The sequence below is a fragment of the Bubalus bubalis genome, chromosome 2, assembly GCF_019923935.1.
Source record: "Bubalus bubalis isolate 160015118507 breed Murrah chromosome 2, NDDB_SH_1, whole genome shotgun sequence".
Lineage (NCBI taxonomy): Eukaryota > Metazoa > Chordata > Mammalia > Artiodactyla > Bovidae > Bubalus > Bubalus bubalis.
Window position 1 is genome coordinate 170,073,666 of NC_059158.1, and position 21,525 is coordinate 170,095,190.

Below are 21,525 nucleotides of genomic sequence, written 5' to 3' on the forward strand. Positions count from 1 at the left end.
TTTGAACCTTGGGAAGGAAAGAAGGAATCTCCTCCCACTTTTTATGTTCTTCAAGTTGGCTATTCTTAATTCTTTGAATAGCGCAATCAGCCATGACGCAAATCAGAGCTGTGATGATCTGCTTGAGTTGAGATGCATCTATACAGTTGAGAGTTATGCATACAGCACAGAATATAAACCAAAAGGTGAAGCAAACTTTATTTTCAGGTAAAAACAGGAACCTGATGAATTATTGCAGATTTGAGAAATCAGCACATAAAACAACGGGACAGAGCACTGCTTACAGGTGTTCTGTCTGTGTCGAGACAAAGGCCGGGATGTTTGTCCCAGGTGAGCACTGGGAGGAGGGGAAGAGGTGACTGGAGCAACCAAAGACGATGGGGGAAAAAACTTAAAAATGAGAACAACGGGGAAAAGAAAAAAAATTTGTTTTTTTACTCCAATAGGGAATGAAAACTGCTAATTTTGCTTAAAACCATATATATCAATTCAAAATGCTCTGGCCATAGAATAATAAACATTGGCCAGGCCAAGTTGCAGAACTTTTTAACCGACACAAAAGAAACAAACAACCTCTCCCTGCCTCCACTACGGAGGGGGTGGTTGCAGGAATCACCATGTAATAAACAGTCCTAGCATGTCCCTGGTGTAAGGCCAGTGATACCCCATGGCTCTGTTACATCTAAACTCTTAGAAAAAGCTACCTAGTTATAAGGGCTGAATTATACTGACAATATACTTTAATTCCATGAATTTTAAATTGTATCTTAATTTGAGAACATGGAACAACAAAAGCCCATGGCTGACGAAGATGTACCAACTGTGGATTTTGTACACACAAAACCTGTGTGAGCAGCACAGACAGTACATGGGTCGGGGTGGGCAAACTCGAGAGGGGTGGGAGGGCACAGAGCGGAAAGCACAGAGCTCGCCTGCTCAACTGTTTCTGTCAAACACACGTGAGCCTGAATTTCTGTACAAGAGTTGTCTTTGGAGGAAGCAAAACTGCAGACTTAGCTAGATGGATACACACAGCCCAGAATTAAACTGCACAGCGACATTTATTGTTTCAGCCTGGAAAAACATCCCTTTTTTAAATTTCACACAGCAAAGCAAGTTAAAAACTTCACTCGTCAAATAAATGATAATTTAAACAAGAACTTGCTAAAGAAACCTCATCACAACAACGTTTTAGGGCCTGATCACTTTAAGTCCACGGGGCCATTAATGAAGAGGAACCAAGTGTCTCTTTTATATTCTGCAAGCCATTTTCCTACAACGAGAAGGCGTAACATGTTTCCTTGACTCAGGTGACACATTTAGAAAAGAAATCATGATTGCTGTCTTCTGCTGTAACAGGCAGACACCACGCTTCCTGATGCGATCAGGAAAGATGGAACGACTGCTGCCCTTCTCTTGCAGCCATCAACAGCTTTTCCCGCATTATCTCAAGGCTTGAATAGTCCGGCAACTTAAGATAGTTCACACAGGTCATGACAGAGGGTAGGAAGTCATCTGGGTTCTCTGTTGATTCGAAGGTCTTCCGGACAATGGTCAAAGGTGGATTCAAGCTCCGGAAGCCTGATGAAGAGGGAAGGAAGAAGGACAAAGGAATGTGGTAAGTTTACAGGACACCCGCCAGACAGCACAGGGAAAACTCGTGTCTCAACCATGAGGAGAATCGGTCTGGAATCACAAGCATAGGCACCCTTTCTTATCTACTTCCATCAGAAAACGTCCCACACTGCTCTGCTGCACAAAATGACCACACAGAGAAGGCACTTTTTCTTCCTGGGTAATGAACTCTACCCATTCAAGCTACACTGAGTGTTAAGGACTCTGGTACCTGCTTTAATTACCAAAGTCACTATAACATGGCGGCAAACACTGCTTTATGCTTTCCTTATGTTTTTTAAAGAGTGTCAATTCAACCCATATTAGGATTCATTTCTGAAAAAAACAAGACTTTAGAACCACTTCTCATCTAAGGGTTTATAAAATGTACAAATGCCTGAGAGCCTGAATAGAGGGAAGCAGCATTACATGTACATGAGCAATTCTACTTCAGTGTAAGCGTCTCTATGAACTGCCTTGCTAGTGATCTCTCTTATCTCTTAGTACACTGAAAACTTAACATTGCAATATTATACAACTAGAAAGAAGAAGAAAGTGTTAGTTGCTCAGTTATGTCTGACTCTTTACAACCCCATGGACTGTAGCCCACCAGGTTCCTCTGTCCATGGAATTCTCCAGGCAAGAATACTAGAGTGAGTTGCCATTCCCTTATCCAGGGGATCTTCCCAACCCAGGGACTGAACCCAGGTCTCCCACATTGCAGGCAGATTCTTTACCATTTGAGTCACCAGGGACCTAAGAGGCACTTGTAAGTCAAAAAATATCCTGCTGTTGGCACTGAAGTTTTGCATGCACACACACACTCTCTCTCACTACCCCCCTCCACACAGCTACAATAAATCAATAGTTGTACCCACCTCCAACAGGCAACCGTGGGCTACCTGTCACAAACTGGAGAAATAACCTCTGCTGTTCATTGTCAAAACTACTGAGAATCTCAAACAAGAACTTCACAGCCCGACTACAACAGAAATAAATACATCAAAGTTATCTCATCATATTAAAATATACTTCTGACTTACAATGAGCTAGAGACTGTTAAATGTAAATATGACTACATATGAATTCACTTTATAAATGCACACAAATTTGTTCTGTTGTTACAGCTGGAATTCAAATGGAATGGTTACTCTGGTGATAAATGAGACTTGTCTGGGACTGTTACAGGTATTTCCACTCTACTGTACATAAAATGGGTAATGGGGTGACAAAAGCATCCCCATCTTTGCCTATCCTGCCCATTTTCACAGAAACACTTGGGGCAAAAAAGCCCAAAACCCCTTTCGGTCCTCAAGTCCCAGTCTTGAGAAATATGAAGCCAAAATATTGGAAAGCCTCCTTTAATAGGTAAACAAACTTTAAAATCTAGACCTATGTGTGTATCTGAAACCTGGCAGAGCCCAGGCCTTACCTGTCATGAGTGTAACCGTGATCTGGCCTGCAGCATTCCATCAGTGTCTTTGCATCCCAAGTGTCTGCTTTACTACCACACAGAAGCTGATCCAGCTGTGTGTTTAAACAAGGGCAACAGATTACTAAGGACACAACTGAGTGAAGCGGCACACGTTCTGTTTTGTGGTGTGCTGATACGAAGTCCACAAGCTTCTACCTGGTGCTCTTTATACAACGTGCTCTTCCACTATTAATCACAGATTCACTCTTCTCTGTAGCTGACAGTAACAGGTGCCCTGACCATCTGCAGGGACTAGGTTCTAGAGAAGCCTTTAACTGAACCAAAACCTACCTAATTCTTCCAATTTCTTTAGAGGCTTTAACTTCATCATCTACCTCTGACCAGAGAGATTTTAGAAATCCTGACTTTTAGAAACACAAGGGCACACAATAACAGAAGCTAACAGAATACTGAGCAGGAGAGAGAAGTGGGAGAAGAAAGCTGAACCAACAGCAAACAGGGAGGTTTTCCCGCTTTGCAAAGGCACTTCTATGCCAGATGGTTGTCTAGGACCAAGACAGTCAATACAGGACAGATGTTGGAAAGAAAGAAATGCTCATGTCCTTAGGATAAAAATCTAACATCAGTATCCAATTAAACCATCCCTCACCTGGTCGACTGCCCATTTGCAGGATGACTTGTCTACTTTGAGAAAATCCATTCCGCACATGTGAAATTTGCTATCTACTACATGTTACTCACTGTCAGGTACTTTATGTATCTTGTTCAGTGAGACAGAGTTTACCTCAATTTTATGAACGAGTCAGTCAGGTTATATATGAAAATCTGGATAAGGTCACATAGTTAATCAGTGAGGTTGTTGTTTAGTTACTAAGTTGTATCTGACTCTTTGCAACCCCATGGACTGTAGCCTGCCAGGCTCCTCTGTTCATGGGATTTCCTAGGCAAGAATACTGGAGTAGGCTGCCATTTCCTTCCCCAGGGGATCTTCCTGACTCAGGGTTGAACCTGCATCTCCTGCACTGGCAGGCAAATTCTTTATTGCTGAGCCACCTGGGAAACCCCAGGTAGTGGGGACCAGGATCCAATTCCAAAAGCAACCCTTGCTGTTTTCAATTCCAGGTGACACTTAGTGCCTAAAGGTGCCAGGTACACACGTTTTCAATAAGTAGCAAATCAGAGTGGACATAAAAATAATAGATTAAAATGCTAAGTCATTCAAAGATGTGCAGATTCAGCCAGAAAATATATTATACAGAAAATACTCACATCATAATGAATATTCTTCCTCACTCAGGAAATGATCTTATTTTTCCCTAACTACCCTCTTAAAGCCCAACGTGCCACAATTTTATTTGCTCATAACAATAGGGTATCTGACTAAAAAGTACAGAGATACCTCACTAAGATAATTACAGGTATGGAACTAGAGATGACCATTTCTTTTGCACACAAGTTACTCACTTCTTCTGGGTAGAAGTACTGGAGATGACTGAGTGGGAAGACTGATTCAAATCCATCTCTAAATGAATCAAATTGCCTGGAAACACCTTCGTTTAGTGCCCAAAATATAACCAGCTGCAAAAAAGAAAAAAAAGTCTCTTTAAAAATCTGTGACCAGAGTTCAAGTTTCTTTCCTATTTAATATTTGGCAAAGTACAGCAAAATATCCTTCCTGATTACTTAAAAAAAAAAAAAAAAAAAATTCCAAGGTCTTTAGAATATGTTCCAGAAAACTGCGTAAGTAACAGATAGGTCAGGTCGACTTCTGATTCAGGGTCTGGCCATTAAGAAAATGTAAAAAATGCCACATGCATTTATTTTTAGTGTGTTTTAAAATTTTATTTATATAATATCCCTGTGAGTTACAAATTACCTTATCAGATTAAAAACAGATGAAACTTCCCAGGAGGATGAAATGTTATTGAGAATTAAAAATAACATTTCAAGAGTCACAATTAATTTTGGAAAAGTCTGGCCTCAGAGCTGTAGGTGGCTTTCTGTCTAGAACCCAATGCTCTTTCCATTTAATGTCAGGAATAAAACAAAAGAAACTTTTCCAAAAGTAGTGATGATAAAGACGTATAGACTGCAATCTAAAATATAATTTGGATCAGTACAAAATTGTTTTTCCTTAATAAATAGGGTCAAGGATGGTGAGAGGGCAAACAAACATAAACATCTCTACACAGGTATGGAGAGCATCAAAGGCAATGAGGTCAAGTTAAGTGGCTTGAGGAGAGACAACACAAGGGATGTTCCTTTTCACTCATGTTTTTCTTAAACTAAGAAAATATGATGTTATTATATGGCATTCAAGCTTGAAGGCAGAGAGGTCACAGCTATACATGAGGCACTGTGAAATACCTGACAATGTATCAAGTGCAAACAGAAGTTAAGGCCTGAAAAAAGGGACTTCATGTAGTCACCCCAGGCATTGAAGGTCTCAAACCAGTCCTTGCAGCAGCTCCCAGACACGCACCTGTGCTCCCCGGATCACCCACCCTCCCTCATAGCAGTCGGCCCCACCCCACGTGACCACAGCTGGCCTTCTCTCCAGGGGATGTGGCCAGTACGCACTCTTAGATACTCCTCCAAATTGTGGATGGTGACCGGTATATCCTTTCCTCCTTTCTTTAGTTCAATGTTAGGAAACCCTGGCAGAGTGAAATCCAATCCCAGATCCTCCACGGAGCAGCCGTTCATAGTCAGGGTTTCTAATGCATATTGGAGGCTCTCTTTGGTCTAAAAAAAGTGGGGGAGGGTGTTTGTCACAAATAATAATTCACTCATTCATGTTTGTGTTTATAAAATAAAAGGCTAATAAATAATAAACTTCATAAGTTTCTTTAGCTCTTAGGCTGTTCTTTGTTATAATTTACACAAAGTCACTGAGATCACATAGGAAATAATCATAAACACTTCAAAATCCAACTATTCTTATATAAGAAAACAAGACTGAGTGTTCCTTCAAAATGAGATGTCTGCTACTCAGTTTGACCATACTCAAACAGATTTCACAGGTCATAATAGATAGTACCACTGGCTCAATGACATGAGTTTGAGTCAACTCCGGGAGTTGGCAATGGACAGGGAGGCCTGGCGTGCTGCAGTCCATGGGGTCGAAAAGAGTTGGACATGACTGAGTGACTGAACTGAACTGAATAGTCTGCATAATGGTTGATTTAAGAGTGCAGGCTCTAAAGCCAGACAAACTTTTCACAAATTTTCAGCTAATCTTAATGAATTCAAGGGGGAAAAAAAAAGTCACTCAGTTGTATTCTATTTTCTGGGACCCCATGTACTGTTTGTTGCCTGCCAGGCTCTTCTGTCTATGGAATTCTCCAGGAAAGAATACTGGAGTGCTAATTCCAATATATGTACGTAGCAAATAATAAGTAATACAACACAGCTAGGAAATTGCAAATACAAATAATGTACTTTCTAGTCAAAGTAGTTAACTTGTTTTCCCTGCAAGCTCAAATCTAAAGAACATCCAGAGATCCTTCGTTCTATTACTGCAGGCCCAGCATTAACAACTCTGCATTCATACAGCAACACTGCGATGAAAATGGTTTCAACGAATTCCTAAGAAAAGTCAAGCCCCACTCTAAAGATAGATGCATGTTAATAGCAGTTTGCATTACTCACTTTTTAAAAATGCTTAAGATTTTGAAGGCCTTACATAAAATATTATTTCTGAATCAAAGACCAACACACACAACTGCAAATTCTCTTTGAAAATAAGATGTCAGGACAAAGAAAAAGAAGTACAGGACAAAGAAGGTAAATGACTTTCTGAATTAAAGATGCCCCTGGGTATGAAATTCATAGCGGTTAGACAGTCAAGATGCAGAAAAGTAATCACTTAACAACAACAAAAAAGACTAGGAAGTTCTGGTTAACAGTCACTTTTTAAAAGAGGAAACTGAAAGCCACTTAGGATTCCAGATAATTCAAAACATAGAGCCGGGGCGGGACAGAGTTATTTAACATTAAGGTAAAATGCTTTGTTGAGAATTTTTGCTTTTCTGCAAAAACACATGCTTATGTCTCTCTCAATTTGGGTACATCATTTCATGACACACAAGGAAGGTTTTCCATTTTTCATTTGAAATGCTTGTCAGCAAAAGGACTTAATAAAAACTCTTCATTTTAATGTTCTCCCACTGGAAAGCTCTCAACAACGTTATTATTGATAGGAATCTAGAATATACAGAACGTCCTTGAGATGTTTAAAAGGGATTAGCTGTTTTACATATTACATATTAAATTAAGAGCCACACTTTAGCCCATTTTCCACGTATTTTTCTAGAATTTAAATTACCAAGTGGACGCTCAGCTTGGACACCTTGTTCCATCTGTATGCTTTATAAATAACGAGGTAATACATTTGAGAATACCACCAGTCTTCCAGTTCTGGTTGAAGTTTTCTGGAATGTGGTTCTTTTGCTATGCATCTTACACTTTTAAATTGGTAACATGAGAATATAAACATTAGAAGAACAAATCTCAAAAGATCTGAGGAACCCAATGCAGCAGACTACACAGGAGACAAGGATACATAAGAGAGCTTGTAAAAGCTCTAAGACCATGGCCTCCAGAGGAGAGAGCCTGGGTTTGAAGTCCAGCTCTCAGGTATTTCAGCTAAGTGATCTTGGGTAGGCAACTCAAACTATCTGCCTTGGGTTTATCATGTGTAAGTGCGTAAATGTGTAAAGTAGGGATAACAAAAACATGTGTATTTCACAGGGGATTAAATGAATTAATACATGTAAGGCTGCTGGAACAGGGTCATGAATTGTACTTTATTGGTGGGGGGAGAAGTTTGAGGAGGGGTGGTTTGTGGTGGTACTGCCTTATTTACCTAAGAGATGATCTTGAATAAGATTACAGTAGTTTAAATTTTACAAAGTTGGTAAGCATAAACCTAACTGGTTCTAAAAATCCTAAAACAACAGATTTTATATAGAAAAGATGGATCTGGCTTCTTTAAAAATGAATTTCTCTTAATAAATGTTTATCCAAAAATTACCATTAATAATTATCAATAAATATGGGAGAGAAAATTCTTAAAAATCATCTTTCTTGACAAAAAGGTACTCTAAAAGCCCCATCTCCAATAAGCTCCTGAAACATAATGTTTTGCCTAGCTATAGAATCTTAATTCTTTATTCTTATTTTATGCAGTTTACAAAATATATGAGTTGATTTATCACTGGTCCATGTTACTTGCCCCAATATAAAGACGTCTGACTCTATGCCGCTTCTCAAAAAATAAAATTTTGTCTTCTTCCAATGTCAGATACAGAACCCTATTACTCTCAGACTGAATCAAATTATTTAATTTTGTTAATATATGAAGAATATACATTAATGATATAAAGATCAAGATTATTCATGAGATCTAACAGAGAAATCTCAACAGAAATAGTACCACCACCAATGACCTTTAAAAATACCTTCCTGAAATTTCTCTAGAAACAAATGGGTTGTTCCTAAATTAAGCCATCTTTTCAGAAAATCAATCTGCTGTCCTGAGAATAGCTTTATTGATTTAAATGCTTACTGAAAGAATTCAATATGACAGAGTATCTGCCTGGATACATAGTGAAGTCGCTCAGTCGTGTCTGACTCTTTGAGACCCCATGGACTGTAGCCTACCAGGCTTCTCAGTCCATGGGATTTTCCAGGCAAGAGTACTGGAGTGGGTTGCCATTTCCTTCTCCAGGGGATCTTCCCGACCCAGGGATCAAACCCAGGTCTCCTGCATTGTAGGCAGACACTTTACCCTCTGAGCCACCAGGGAAGCCCTGGGCCTGGATACATAATGTCCACCTAAAATGTAATAAACAAGCCCTATGGTTTTAGTTAGGGGTGTATTTTATTTGCTGGTCAAGTTGCTTACTCATCATCTGCTGTTATTACAGGCCATCTAACCCACTGTAAAATCATGTTTCACCTGTTATAATAACAATTAAACTCTTCCAATATAAAATAATAACCAGGTCGAACAGAAATCACTTAACACAGACCCTATCTTCTAAGCCTACCTGGGATTTATCTTGTTCAAGTCTTTTCTTCTGTCTGACGATGTCTTCGAGGTGATACACTGACCTGGCTACAACTGGGTCAATGTCAAACAAATCATGTGACGTCAGCGAAGTTTCTTGCCGGAGCATCCATTTATAAAAAGGTAAGCCCAGGGGAAGGTCCACCTAAAAGAGAAGATGCAAATGCTGTAGTCACATTAAGCTTCTAACAGTGCCTCCATGGGAGAAGGCGATGGCACCCCACTCCAGTACTCTTGCCTGGAAAATCCCACGGACGGAGGAGCCTGGTAGGCTGCACTCCATGAGGTCTCTAAGAGTTGGACACGACTGAGCGACTTCACTTTGACTTTTCACTTTCATGCATTGGAGAAGGAAATGGCAACCCACTGCAGTATTCTTGCCTGGAGAATCCCAGGGATGGCGGGGAGCGGGGAGGAGCCTGGTGGGCTGCCATCTATGTGGTCACACAGAGTTGGACGCGACTGAAAGCAGCAGCAGCGCCTCCATTCTTTAAATGACACTCCAAGAAGTCATCTTAAAAGGTGAAGTAATAATCCCCGGGGGGCGGGGGTGAAGATGACAAATTTAAAAACTGTTTCTCTTATTATATAAAACTGTCCCCATTTAAACTCAATCTGGGGCCCTGACAGTGAAAAAAAAACTGAATACTAAAGATTTCTATTTAAACACTGACCCTAAAAAGGAAGCTTTCAATAATGGACGTATATTCTCCATAAGGACCTCAACACCAAGAGATGTTCAGAGGCAGCTTACTCTATTTTGGACCAAGTGAACATAATTCTACTGTAGCCTGTATTACTGCACATTCAAAACAAGAATTTTAAAAGAAACAATTAGTTTTAATTAAAATGAAACTTCAAAAATAATTAACAGCTCATTTTTTTCAACCAAGATCCCCCAGAGATCAAGCCACCCTTGATTCTCTGAACCTCTGCTACCACAGGAGTGGTCCACAGACTGGCATCTGGGTATCACCTGGATGCTGGTAAGGAAATGTGGAAACCTAGGCCTGACCCATGAGCTGCTGAACCAAAACTGGATTTTCAAAGAAATTCTCCAAGCAATTCATGTGCACATTAACACTTGTGAAAGTGCTCTCTTAAAATACAGCATTAAGTGTAGGGGATTAAGGGACTGGCACAGAAGTATAACAGAACTGAAGAAAAACAACTCTAAACTTACCAATCTGAAATCCATGATAGCCTTGGCCATTAGTTTTCCTAAGAAGCGAAACTTCATTTTAACCTTTGCGATATGAGCTGGCTTAGCTGTCCTACCAAAGGGAAGCGCAAACAGGCCTTGGAGGTTTTGAATATACTTGGTCCCTTCTTGGCTTCCTATAAAACAAGTAAATCATCAAACTTTAGGTGTCATTTCACAAAACAAGGCAAAACCCGGTAATTAAGAACATTTAAGAAATTCAGTATTCTCAGGATCAGTCAGTAGATCACAGAATGAAGTCCTCTGGAGCTGGAAGGGCCTCTCTTATTGGATAAATGAGAAAACAAAGGTGAAAAGAAATGTCAGAGGTCCTGGCCCTCCACTGTAAGCTAAACATATATAATGAATTGTTATGGGCCCTTTACCTGATAATGGCAAACTGACACACTCACAGATGAGTTATTACCTTTTGGATTGCTAAGAGTTACTTCCTCCCCTCTCCAGAGACCCAAGTCAGCTCTCTGCAGTTCCTGAGATACAAGTGCATAAAACTCCAGTGTAGGCCCAAGACCTGTGCCAACCTACAGAGGAACAAAAGCAGGACAAGGGAAATTTTACAATCTGTGCTGGCCCCTTTTTTAACCTGCTGACCTTTTGGCAAAGTCGATACTAATAGCAATTGTTTATCAGGATATATTCAAGCCTACCCCCCAAACTGTTGTCTTCCCTCAGTCCTGGTCACCTAGATGGAGAGCCCTTTATCACTTCCCACTCCTTGTGGCCCCAACATTTAAATTGTATGGTTTAAGTTCGTACACTGACAAGATTAGTCTTGTAGCCTCATGCCCTGGCCTCAGGGATAGATGGCAGTGTCTGGAAGGGATCCCCTTCCCTTCTCTCTTTGTGAACTGTTCCCCTGGTCCAAGAACAGTTCCCATGTCCACTCTGCAGCAGAAGCCTCTGTAGCTTTTCCAGTTACTCTGCTCCTTTTTCAGAACTTACATTCTGGCTGCAAAAGGACTCATCACCTTACACTGCCATGATGTCACTCTATGCTAATGGCGTACCTCACCTGGGTTAACTTTAGTTCACCTTGTATCCTTTATAGTGCCTGGGCACATATTAGCCATTTAACAGAGGTTGCTGAATAAAACACACACAAAAACACGAAGGTCTGAACCCACATCAGCACTCACAGGGCTAACTCAGAGCGCGTTGGTGCTGCTTCAGATCCGGGGTGCCCTGGAGTCTCCCAAGAGCCGGGATACATACATGGTGGTGGCATGCCTTGGAGAGTCTGATTTGGGAGGTCTGATTTACAGCCTGGGCACTGATATTTTTAAACAAGCTCCAAAGGGGGAGCACTGAGTAAAAACCCCTCTTCCATGAGTCACATGATCCTGGCAGTCATCATTAACTTTCATGTCCTATGTGCTCACACCATAAATCAGATATGCAACTAATGACAAGTTTATACCATAGTTTATAAGCTTATTCTGTTTATAAGCTTATTCTAACCACAGTCCTGTTAGGAAGGTTCTATTTCACTTACTGATTACTAGTAAATAATGGGCATTATCTTACCATTAACATGGTTACTTTTTTAAAGGCACCCCCACTAGCTTAGATCTAGTCCACTGAGTAAGTGTAACTTTCCAAACAGCTACCTGCTTGGACCTGGCAACGCTTCCTGCCCCAGCTCACATCAGTCAGTACACAGTTTTAACTGCTATCAGCATTTACCTCCTGCTGCAACCAAAGCCTTGGAGCCATCCGTGTCTCTTCCCCTTCTTGCATCCCATGTAACAACCCTCCATTAAACCCTGGAAACCCCATCTTCAAAATCTGTGCTAAACTGGTAACCAAAGGATCTCTCATCTAGCCCAGTGCTGAAGCCTGCTAAGCGGTCTCTTGTGTCTCCACACCTCACATCCTACTCGAACAGCTCGAGAGTGATCCTCATACAGCCCAAGCTCACGTCATTCCTCCATGCCTTCCAAAGGCTCCCCACATCTCATTCAAGCAGAAGCTCAGGTTCTGAGCTCGGCCTGCATGTCCCGTGTGATCCCTTGACACCTTCTAGCTACCGTCATCCTTCAGCAGGACAAGAATTCTGCCTCAGGGCTTTTTGCTTCACTTCTCTTTTGCTAAGAGATAGTCTTTCCCCTAGATAGTAATGCTTGTGGTGGTTTAGTTTTTAACTTGTGTCTGACTCTTCTGACCCCAAGGACTGTAGCCCACAAGGTTCTTCTGTCCATGGGATTTTCCAGACAAGACTATTGGAGTGGGTTGCCATTTCCTTCTCCAGGGAATCTTGCCAAAGCAGGGATCAAACCCGTATCTCCTGCACTGTATGTGAATTCTTTATACCTCTAAGCCACCAGGGAAGTAAGAGTACTAACTGTTGCTCGAGTGTCAACTTACACCATCCTACCCCCGCCCCCATCATGCTCTTATTTTGCTTTAGTTTTCTTCAGCCCACATCCTAACATATATATGTGCACGTGAGTGAATGAGTGTGTATTGGCCTTCCCAAACTAAAAGCTCTGTGACAGTAAGGACTTTGTCTCTTTTGTCAGCTCTGGAGAAAGGTGGGAAAAGGCAGCAAAGAAAAAAACTGCATTAATACCCGGCGTCCACCAGAGGGTGCTTTAAAGCAATTATCCCTATCTCCTTTCAGGGTAATTACCCCAGGCTAAACAGAAATCACAGATCAAAGCAGCCTATTTTCTTCATCCCAATATTGTTATTTCTAACAGGAAAAATGACTCAACTTAAAATATTAAATGACATGGGAATCACTGCATCCACCTTCATGCTAGCAAGTCTCTGTGAGAGAGGAAGGACCAGGGCACAGCTGCTCTGACAAGTCACCCTGCACTGGGTGACCAGCAACCCTCCAGACCAACCTGACCTTTTCAGGGATCTTCATCCTACCCAGCCGCTTCTTAAAAAAAAAAAAAGCAGATATTCTGGTTTTGCATACTCAGTTTTTAAAGGAATGTGGAGGTACAAAACTTGCCAATCTCAAAATGTTTCTTTGGCATGTGGATCACTTACAGCGGAAAACAATCAAGGCCCAAAAGACGGAGAAGAAACTTTGACTCACTCGCTAACTGCCTAGAAGAATTAGACAAAGGGCCTGTCCCCAGAATAGAGCTATCACCAGTGGTATCTGCAAAGAATACAGGCCAGAGACGGCCAGGGACAGTTTGGGGGGTGGGGCAGCGGGGGACAGAGCCTTGAGAGCAGAGTCCACTCTTGGGTCCCATTGTCGCTGCCTGGCCCAGCAAATATTTGTTTACGAAACATCTGCTCCATGTGAATTGCCTTCCTCTCCTTTGAAGTCTGAAACCACTACCCCCACATCCTCTTTTGTCTTTGGGCTGAAGGTGGTATTTAAGATGAGAGCTTTGACCATTTTGATGAGTTAAGTCTGTTTCATTTTTTCCTATAATCTGTCCCATGCCAATTTCGTAGACCAGGCAGAAGAATCTAGAAGGGTAGAGGAAAATGTCTTCCTCTCCAACAGGCAGGAAAAACATAAAGGTCTAAAAACAAACACTGAAAAACAAAAACAGTTTGACAACTCTCTTATTTGAAATTTTGAAAGTCTTTTTCTTTCCAAAATTAAAGCTTATATACTAACACATATTAATACCATGGGAGAAGGCAATGGCACCCCACTCCAGTACTCTTGCCTGGAAAATCCCATGGACGGAGGAGCCTGGTAGGCTGTAGTCCATGGGGTCGCTAGGAGTCGGACACGACTGAGCAACTTCACTTTCACTTTTCACTTTCATGCATTGGAGGAGGAAATGGCAACCCACTCCAGTGTTCTTGCCTGGAGAGTCCCAGGGACGGGGGAGCCTGATGGGCTGCTGTCTATGGGGTCGCACAGAGTCGGGACACGACTGAAGTGACTTAGCATAGCATAGCATAGCATTAACACCATGTGACAGATAATGTGCTTTTTATATTTTAGCTCATTTAATCATTTTAACAACATAATGGGGTAGGTACATTTATTGTGCCCTTTGCTGAGTTATCACTGGGGAGTTTACATAACTTGCCCAACTTCATATAGTCAGTAAGTGGCAGCACCAGACTTGCCAGTCTAGGCTCCTAACCTTTCACTGTTGGGGCGGCTGGGTCACCTGTAGCTTCAAATCCTGGGCTTGGGTGGTTTGCTGAGCCCAGAGACTGGCTTAGTTCCTCCCTGGCTTACCAGTCATCTCTATTTGATAATGGAGCCCATTTTGTTCTGACATTTTAGATCAAGTTTCTTCTAGAGCTAGTGAGAAAGACTTCCTAACAGCCACACCAGCTGACTTAAACGGTTGAATATGGCTTATAACCTGAGGCCCTGGGCACATATGAAGCCAGCACCCCTCCCAACTCCTCTTCCCCAACGAAGCCAGCTCACAGACTCTTTGTTTGCAGAATCATCAGGTGAGACTCATTAATGAAAATCATAAAATTATGATTTCTCTATCAGTAATTCAATCCTGTCCCCTGGAATAATCAGTGTGATGCTATTCTGACTTGTTTAGGACTCATGTAAGATGCAACCTGAAGAGAGGCATTAAGGATGAGAGAGAAAGGACTCTCATGCCTGGTGAGAGGAAAATACGGAGTTAAAAAAAGTTGACAAAGCATGTTTAAATAACCAAGCAGACCAAGCTGACTAGGGCAAAGATCTTACAGTTTTATAAATAAGAAATCTGGGTTTGTAAACATATAAGTACTGAATCTCTTCAGCCTGGCAGATTAGTTTGTGGGGTTGCAGAGAGTTGGACACGACTGAGTGACTGAGTCAGCTAGCAATCAGTGTAATGGAACATTATATGTTATGTTCATGAGTTTTAGAAATCTAAAGACTTAAGTTTTGTCCTAAGGAAAAAAAAATTAGGGAAAGAGAAAGGAAAGCATCCTCAGGAAACTCAATACTTCTGGGTCAAAGTAGACAGAAAATCATTATTTCTGTCAAAATCTGATTATTTCTGTCAAAATCAGTGAGCCTCTGGTGCACTGGCCTGGCTGTTTAAAAACATCTCAAAAGAAACAAAAGACAAAGATTAGAAAGAAAAGCTGTCTTTTTTCATTGATGACATGACTGTCTCCAACATGGATCAGTTAACTACAGCTCACGCCTACTGCCTGCTTTGTACAGTCTGTAAACTAAGAATGAGTTTACAATAATAAAAATTCTTGAACAGTATCTCATAATGTGTAAAAATTACATGACTTCAAATTTCAATGACTACAAATAAAGTTTCACTGACACAAGGCCACGCTCGTTTCATGTCTGTATTGTGCAGGGCCATGTTCACGCTACCAAGGCAGAGCTGAGGTGTTCTGATGAAGATCCAAGGGCCCACAAGTCTGAAATATTTATTTTCTTGCTCTTTATAGAAAAGTTACCCAAGCCCTGTATCTACAACCCTCCCAAACGATCAATTTAGAAATTTCCAGAACCAGTAAGTTTATCAAGGTCACAGGAAACAAAGTCAAGGTGAATAAAGGCTGGGGACTGACTGTAAAATGGTCGAAAAGAACTTCTTGTGGTGATGGGATTTTATTCTTTATCTTGACGTGGTAGTGGTTATAGACTGAATACATCTATCAATTTTCAGAAATGTGTAACTTAATGATAAAAGAGTGAATTTATATGAGTTGTAGCTCAGTAAACAGTAGTTGGAAGATTTTGAAAGTTATATTTAAAATCTTTCACTTTATCAACCTAAACAAACACTTGCTTTTATGCCAGGGGAAAAAACCCCTGTCTTTCATTATACAATGTAACCTCAAAAAATGGAGAACTTGCAACAAATCACTGAAGGGAAAACAGACTAAATCTCAGGTTCTGAGATAAATTTCCCAATCATCTTTTAGAATTTCACAGGACCAAGAAACTCCAGTGCCATCTTGTCACAAGCACAAGTCAACAGCCTCCTAAGCTCACCTCATTTTCATACTGGATTTCTAACATGGCCCTTGAGCTGCCAAGATCCTGCATCACAGACTCCGCTTGTTTCAGCAGCTCCTCTCTGTTCACAGTACGCTACAAAAGCAAATACAAATGTGAGGAGATTTTAATAAACATGTGGTATTTCTCTCAGCGGGAGGGCAGGGGGGCGTGGCGGGGGAAGGAATCAATTCAATTGTTAAAAATTATTTCTTAAAAAAAGCACACCTCAAAATGTTTAAGATACAGATGCAGTGCTACAAACATAAACAACATCCTGCTATCGTGAAGAAAAGCTGAGTGTAATTACTATCTTGAGCCCATGGGATATTCAGAAAATTCAAGATGGTAAAGGAAGGATCTCTGTAACCTTCTCAAACATCAATGGAATTCAGAGCTGTGGCTCCACAAAGTCTCGCTGGGTACATTTGCAGATGATGGAGAAGTAACCGTGCAGGTGATAGCTGAGCAGCAGACCGCTGCCTGGCTCTGACCTGCAGAGATCCTACAAGCACTACTGCAAACATCTACTGAGGATTCATGGCGCCAAGAAAGGTACTGACAGATTCCCAAATTCTACCACTGCTTTGTGTTTCAGAATGATAAATGATATGAACAAAGACAGGATTTAAAAAAATGTTTTTCTGTTTCACTTCTCATTCCTCCCAATCCCCCCTCTTTAAGGCCATTACTAATGGCTTTCATGAGACTTCTGGAGACAGACGTTTTTATTACAAAGACAGACTTGAGTAAGACTCCTCAGCAAGAAAGACACAGATGAACACAGAAGTCCTGAGGAAAAGGCAGTGCAGTGTGGGAAGTGCAGGACAGGTCTTGGATGGAAACAGCCCAGGGCTGTGTGGTTTAGAGCTATCAATGTGAGGCCAGGATTAGAAGCACAAAAAAATGAAGTCAGCAACACAAGGGCTGACTGGCTTAGACACATGAACACATCAGGGATGTGATGTATCTTTTCTGATTGAACTGATTCACCAAGGGAATGATGTGGATTTGATTAATTCTGCCTACAGCATAAAGGCATTAGTTATAAAAGGGAGACCGAGTTCATAATTTAGAAAGAAAAGGAAGTCTCAATTAAAGAACACAGATGATGTTTTTCTGTTTGGAGACTAAAAGAGAAAAACAATCATAAAAATCATTATAGAAACTGAGGATGGGAGAGGACTCTTACTGGAGTAAAGAAGAATCTCAAGAGATTCTAAGAGATTGACAGGAAAATATGGAGAACACATATGGATAAGAAGAAAACCAAAGACTATGACTAAGGTAGGTCCATGAATCAAGCTCCATGTTAGATCCATGAATCAAGGCAAACTGGAAGTGGTCAAACAGGAGATGGCAAGAGTGAACATCGACATTTTAGGAATTGGCAAACTAAAATGGACTGGAATGGCTAAATTTAACTCAGAAGACCATTACATCTATGACTGTGGGTAAGAATCCCTTAGAAGAAATGGAGTAGCCATCATGGTCAACAAAAGAGTCTGAAATGCAGTACTTGGATGTAATCTCAAAAACAAGAGAATTATCTCTGTTCGTTTCCAAGGCAAACCATTCAGTATCACAGTAATCCAAGTCTATGCCTCAACCAGTAATGCCAAAGAAGCTGAAGTTGAACGGTTCTATGAAGATCTACAAGACCTTCTAGAACTAACACCCAAAAAAGATGTCCTTTTCATTATAGGGGACTAGAATGCAAAAGTAGGAAGTCAAGAGATACCTGGAGTAACAGGCAAATCTGGCCTTGGAGTACAAAACAAAGCAGGGAAAAGGCTAACAGTGTTTTCCCAAGAGAACACACTGGTCATAACAAACACCCTCTTCAAGCAACATAGGAGAAGACTCTATACATGTACATCACCAGATGGTCAATACCGAAATCAGACTGACTACATTATTTGCAGCCAAAGACAGAGAAGCTCTATACAGTCAGCAAACACAAGACTGGGAACTGACTGTGGCTAAGATCATGAATTCCTTATTACCAAATTTAGACTTAAATTGAAGAAGGTAGGGAAAACCACTAGACCATTCAGGTATGACCTAAATCAAATCCCTTACAATTATACAGCGGAAGTGATAAATAGATTCAAGGGATTAGATCTGATAGACGGAGTGCCTAAAGAACTATGGTCAGAGGTTCCTGGCGTTGTATAGGAGGCAGTGATCAAGACCATCCACAAGCAAACGAAATGCCAAAAAGGCAAAATGGCTGTCTGAGGAGGCCTTACAAATAGCTGAGAAAAGAAAAGACGTGAAAGGCAAAGGAGAAAAGGAAAGACATACCCATTTGAATGCAGAGTTCCAAAGAATAGCAGGGAGAGATAAGAAAGCCTTCCTCAGCAATCAGTGCAAAAAAATAGAGGAAAACAATAGAATGGGAAAGACTAGAAATCTCTTCAAGAAAATTAGAGATACCAAGGGAACAGTTCATGCAAAGATGGGCACAATAAAGGACAGAAATGGTATGGACCTAACAGAAGCAGAAGATATTAAGAAGAGGTGGCAAGAATACACAGAAGAACCATGCAAAAAAGATCTTCATGATCCAGATAACCACAATGGTGTGATCAGTCACCTAGAGCCAGACATCCTGGAATGCAAAGTCAAGTCGGCCTTAGGAAGCATCACTACGAACAAAGCTAGTGGAGGTGATGGAACTCCAGTTGAGCTATTTCAAATCCTAAAAGACAATGCTGTGAAAGTGCTGCACTCAATATGCCAGCAAATCTGGAAAACTCAGCAGTGGCCATGGGACTGGAAAAGGTCAGTTTTCATTCCAATCCCAAAGAAAGGCAATGCCAAAGAATGTTCAAACTACTGCACAATTGCACTCGTCTCACATGCTAGCAAAGTAATGCTCAAAATTCTCCAACAGGCTTCAGCAGTACGTGAACCATGAACTTCCAGATGTTCAAGCTGGATTTAGAAAAGGCAGAGGAACCAGAGATCAAATTGACAACATCTGTTGGATCACTGACAAAACAAGAGAGTTCCAGAAAAACATCTACTTCTGCTTTATTGACTACGCCAAAGCCTTTGACTGTGTGGATCACAACAGACTGTAGAAAATGCTTCAAGCGATGGGAATACCCAACCACCTGACCTGCCTCCTGAGAAATCTGTATGCTGGTCAAGAAGCAACAGTTAGAACTGGACATGGAACAACAGACTGGTTCCAAATCAAGAAAAAAGTACATCAAAGCTGTATATTGTTACCCTGCTTATTAAACTGTAGGCAGAGTACATCATGAGACATGCTGGGCTGGATGAAGCACAAGCTGGAATCAAGATTGCCGGGAGAAATATCAATAACTTCAGATATGCAGATGATACCACCCTTATGGCAGAAAGTGATACCACCCTTATGGCAGAAAGAGCCTCTTGATGAAAGTGAAAGAGGAGAGTGAAAAAGCTGGCTTAAAGCTCAACATTCACAGGACTAAGATGATGGCATCCGGTCCCATCACTTCATGGCAAATAGATATGGAAACAGTGACAAACTATTTTTGGGGGCTCCAAAATCACTGCAGGTGGTAACTGCAGCCATGAAATTAAAAGACACTTGCTCCTTGCAAGAAAAGTTATGACTAACCTAAACAGCATATTAAAAAGCAGAGAGAGACATTACTTTGCCAACAAAGGTCTGACTAGTCAAAGCTATGGTTTTTTCAGTAGTCATGTATGGATGTGAGAGCTGGACTATACAGAAAGCTGAGCACTGAAGAATTGATGCTTTAGAACTGTGGTGTTAAAGAAGACTCTTGAGAGTCCCGTGGACTGCAAGGAGATCCAACCAGTCCATCCTAAAGGAGATCAGTCGTAAATATTCACTGGAAGGACTGATGATAAAGCTGAAACTCCAATACTCTAGCCACCTTATGCGAAGAACTGACTCACTGGAAAAGATCCTGATGCTGGGAAAGATTGAAGGCAGGAGGGGAAGGGGACAACAGAGGATGAGATGGTTGGATGACATCACTGACTCAATGGACATGAGTTTGAGTAAGCTCTGGGAACTGGTGACATGACAGGGAGGCCTAGCGTGCTGTAGTCCATAGTGTCGCAAATAGTTGAACATGACTGAGTGACTGAACTCGTCTGTAAACCAACAGGGAGAATTAGATGCATCACACATGTAGTTTTCCCACTATTTTAAAAGCTCAGTATGACTTAACTTTAAATACTTATGGGAGAAACTTACTTTTTTTCTGTCCAATCTAGGTGCAACTCTGCTATCTTGAGAATCAGACTGGTTGATCTCTGGGTTGGTATCAAGTAATCTTTGCATTGCTCGGTCCCGATCAAATGCAGTTACATAGAAAAGCATTTGCCGGGTATCAAAAGGGAAGAAAAATGGGCTGTAAAAAGATGCGATGTAAATTTATTAACTGAATTAGAATCAGAACCCACTTAAAAATCCTATCTTAGAAACAACTTTTGATATGATACACATTAATAATTACAATGTAATCAATAAAAACGGTCTACTCAAACTAATTTTGAATAATTTTCATAATTCTTGCATGAACTTTCTAAGTGATTTAGTACTAATACATTAAGCAGCCATTCACTATGAAATCTGAAATTCAACCACGAAGATCAAGTCCATCTAAGATCATCTTAAATCCACCCAACAATCTCTTAGTAAATACGTATAACATGATTTGCTCAGTTGCTCAGTCGTGTCTGACTCTTTGCGACCCCATGGACTGTAGCCTACCAGGCTCCTCCATCCATGGGATTTTCCAGGCAAGCATACTGGAGTGGGTTGACATTTCATGATTAGGGAAGGCTAAATTTTAAAATATAATCACCACTTCACCAGGCTGCCAGCCCACCCCATTCCACCATACACACACAAGTAATGGTTTTACTAAACTTATGATTTTCCTCTTAGTTTTGGCATTTGTCAAGTCACTCAAAAACTGCCAAAAGGCAGCTGGTGGTTTTTTAAAAAATGAACGCTGCAGTAACATAGGCCTTGCTACCTCCTGATACACGATTTTGGAAGATCTTGACACAGAGCTGCCAAGAGCATTTCTTAGGGCTTCCCTGGTGGTTCAGAGGGTAAAGTGACTGCCTGCAATTCAGGAGACCTGGGTTTGATCCCTGGGTCAGGAAGATCCCCTGGAGAAGGAAATGGCAACCCACTTCAGTATTCTTGCCTGGAAAAATCCCATGGACAGAGAAGCCTGGTAGACTACAGTCCATGAGATCGCAGAGAGTTGGATACGACTGAGTGACTTCAC

At 41.1% G+C, this 21,525-nt stretch overlaps 1 protein-coding gene across 22 annotated transcripts in view; it reads right to left on the minus strand.

Moving 5' to 3' along the window:
- Nucleotides 1-1,042: 1,042 nt before the first annotated feature.
- The window catches only part of TRIP12 (thyroid hormone receptor interactor 12), a 151,407-nt gene continuing 130,924 nt past the window's right edge, over nucleotides 1,043-21,525 (minus strand). For 21 of the 22 annotated variants that reach the window (XM_006047088.4, XM_025278391.3, XM_025278400.3 and 18 more), the window contains 10 exons: nucleotides 20,478-20,634; nucleotides 16,250-16,348; nucleotides 10,751-10,865; nucleotides 10,306-10,460; nucleotides 9,103-9,267; nucleotides 5,630-5,794; nucleotides 4,514-4,627; nucleotides 3,047-3,141; nucleotides 2,493-2,596; nucleotides 1,043-1,581 (listed from right to left, as the gene is read on the minus strand). In XM_006047088.4, coding sequence (XP_006047150.1) covers nucleotides 1,385-1,581; nucleotides 2,493-2,596; nucleotides 3,047-3,141; nucleotides 4,514-4,627; nucleotides 5,630-5,794; nucleotides 9,103-9,267; nucleotides 10,306-10,460; nucleotides 10,751-10,865; nucleotides 16,250-16,348; nucleotides 20,478-20,634 — 1,366 coding nt within the window. In that variant the 3' untranslated portion in view covers nucleotides 1,043-1,384. The remainder of the gene's footprint in view (nucleotides 1,582-2,492; nucleotides 2,597-3,046; nucleotides 3,142-4,513; nucleotides 4,628-5,629; nucleotides 5,795-9,102; nucleotides 9,268-10,305; nucleotides 10,461-10,750; nucleotides 10,866-16,249; nucleotides 16,349-20,477; nucleotides 20,635-21,525) is intronic. The other variant, XM_025278404.3, reaches the window with a different exon arrangement.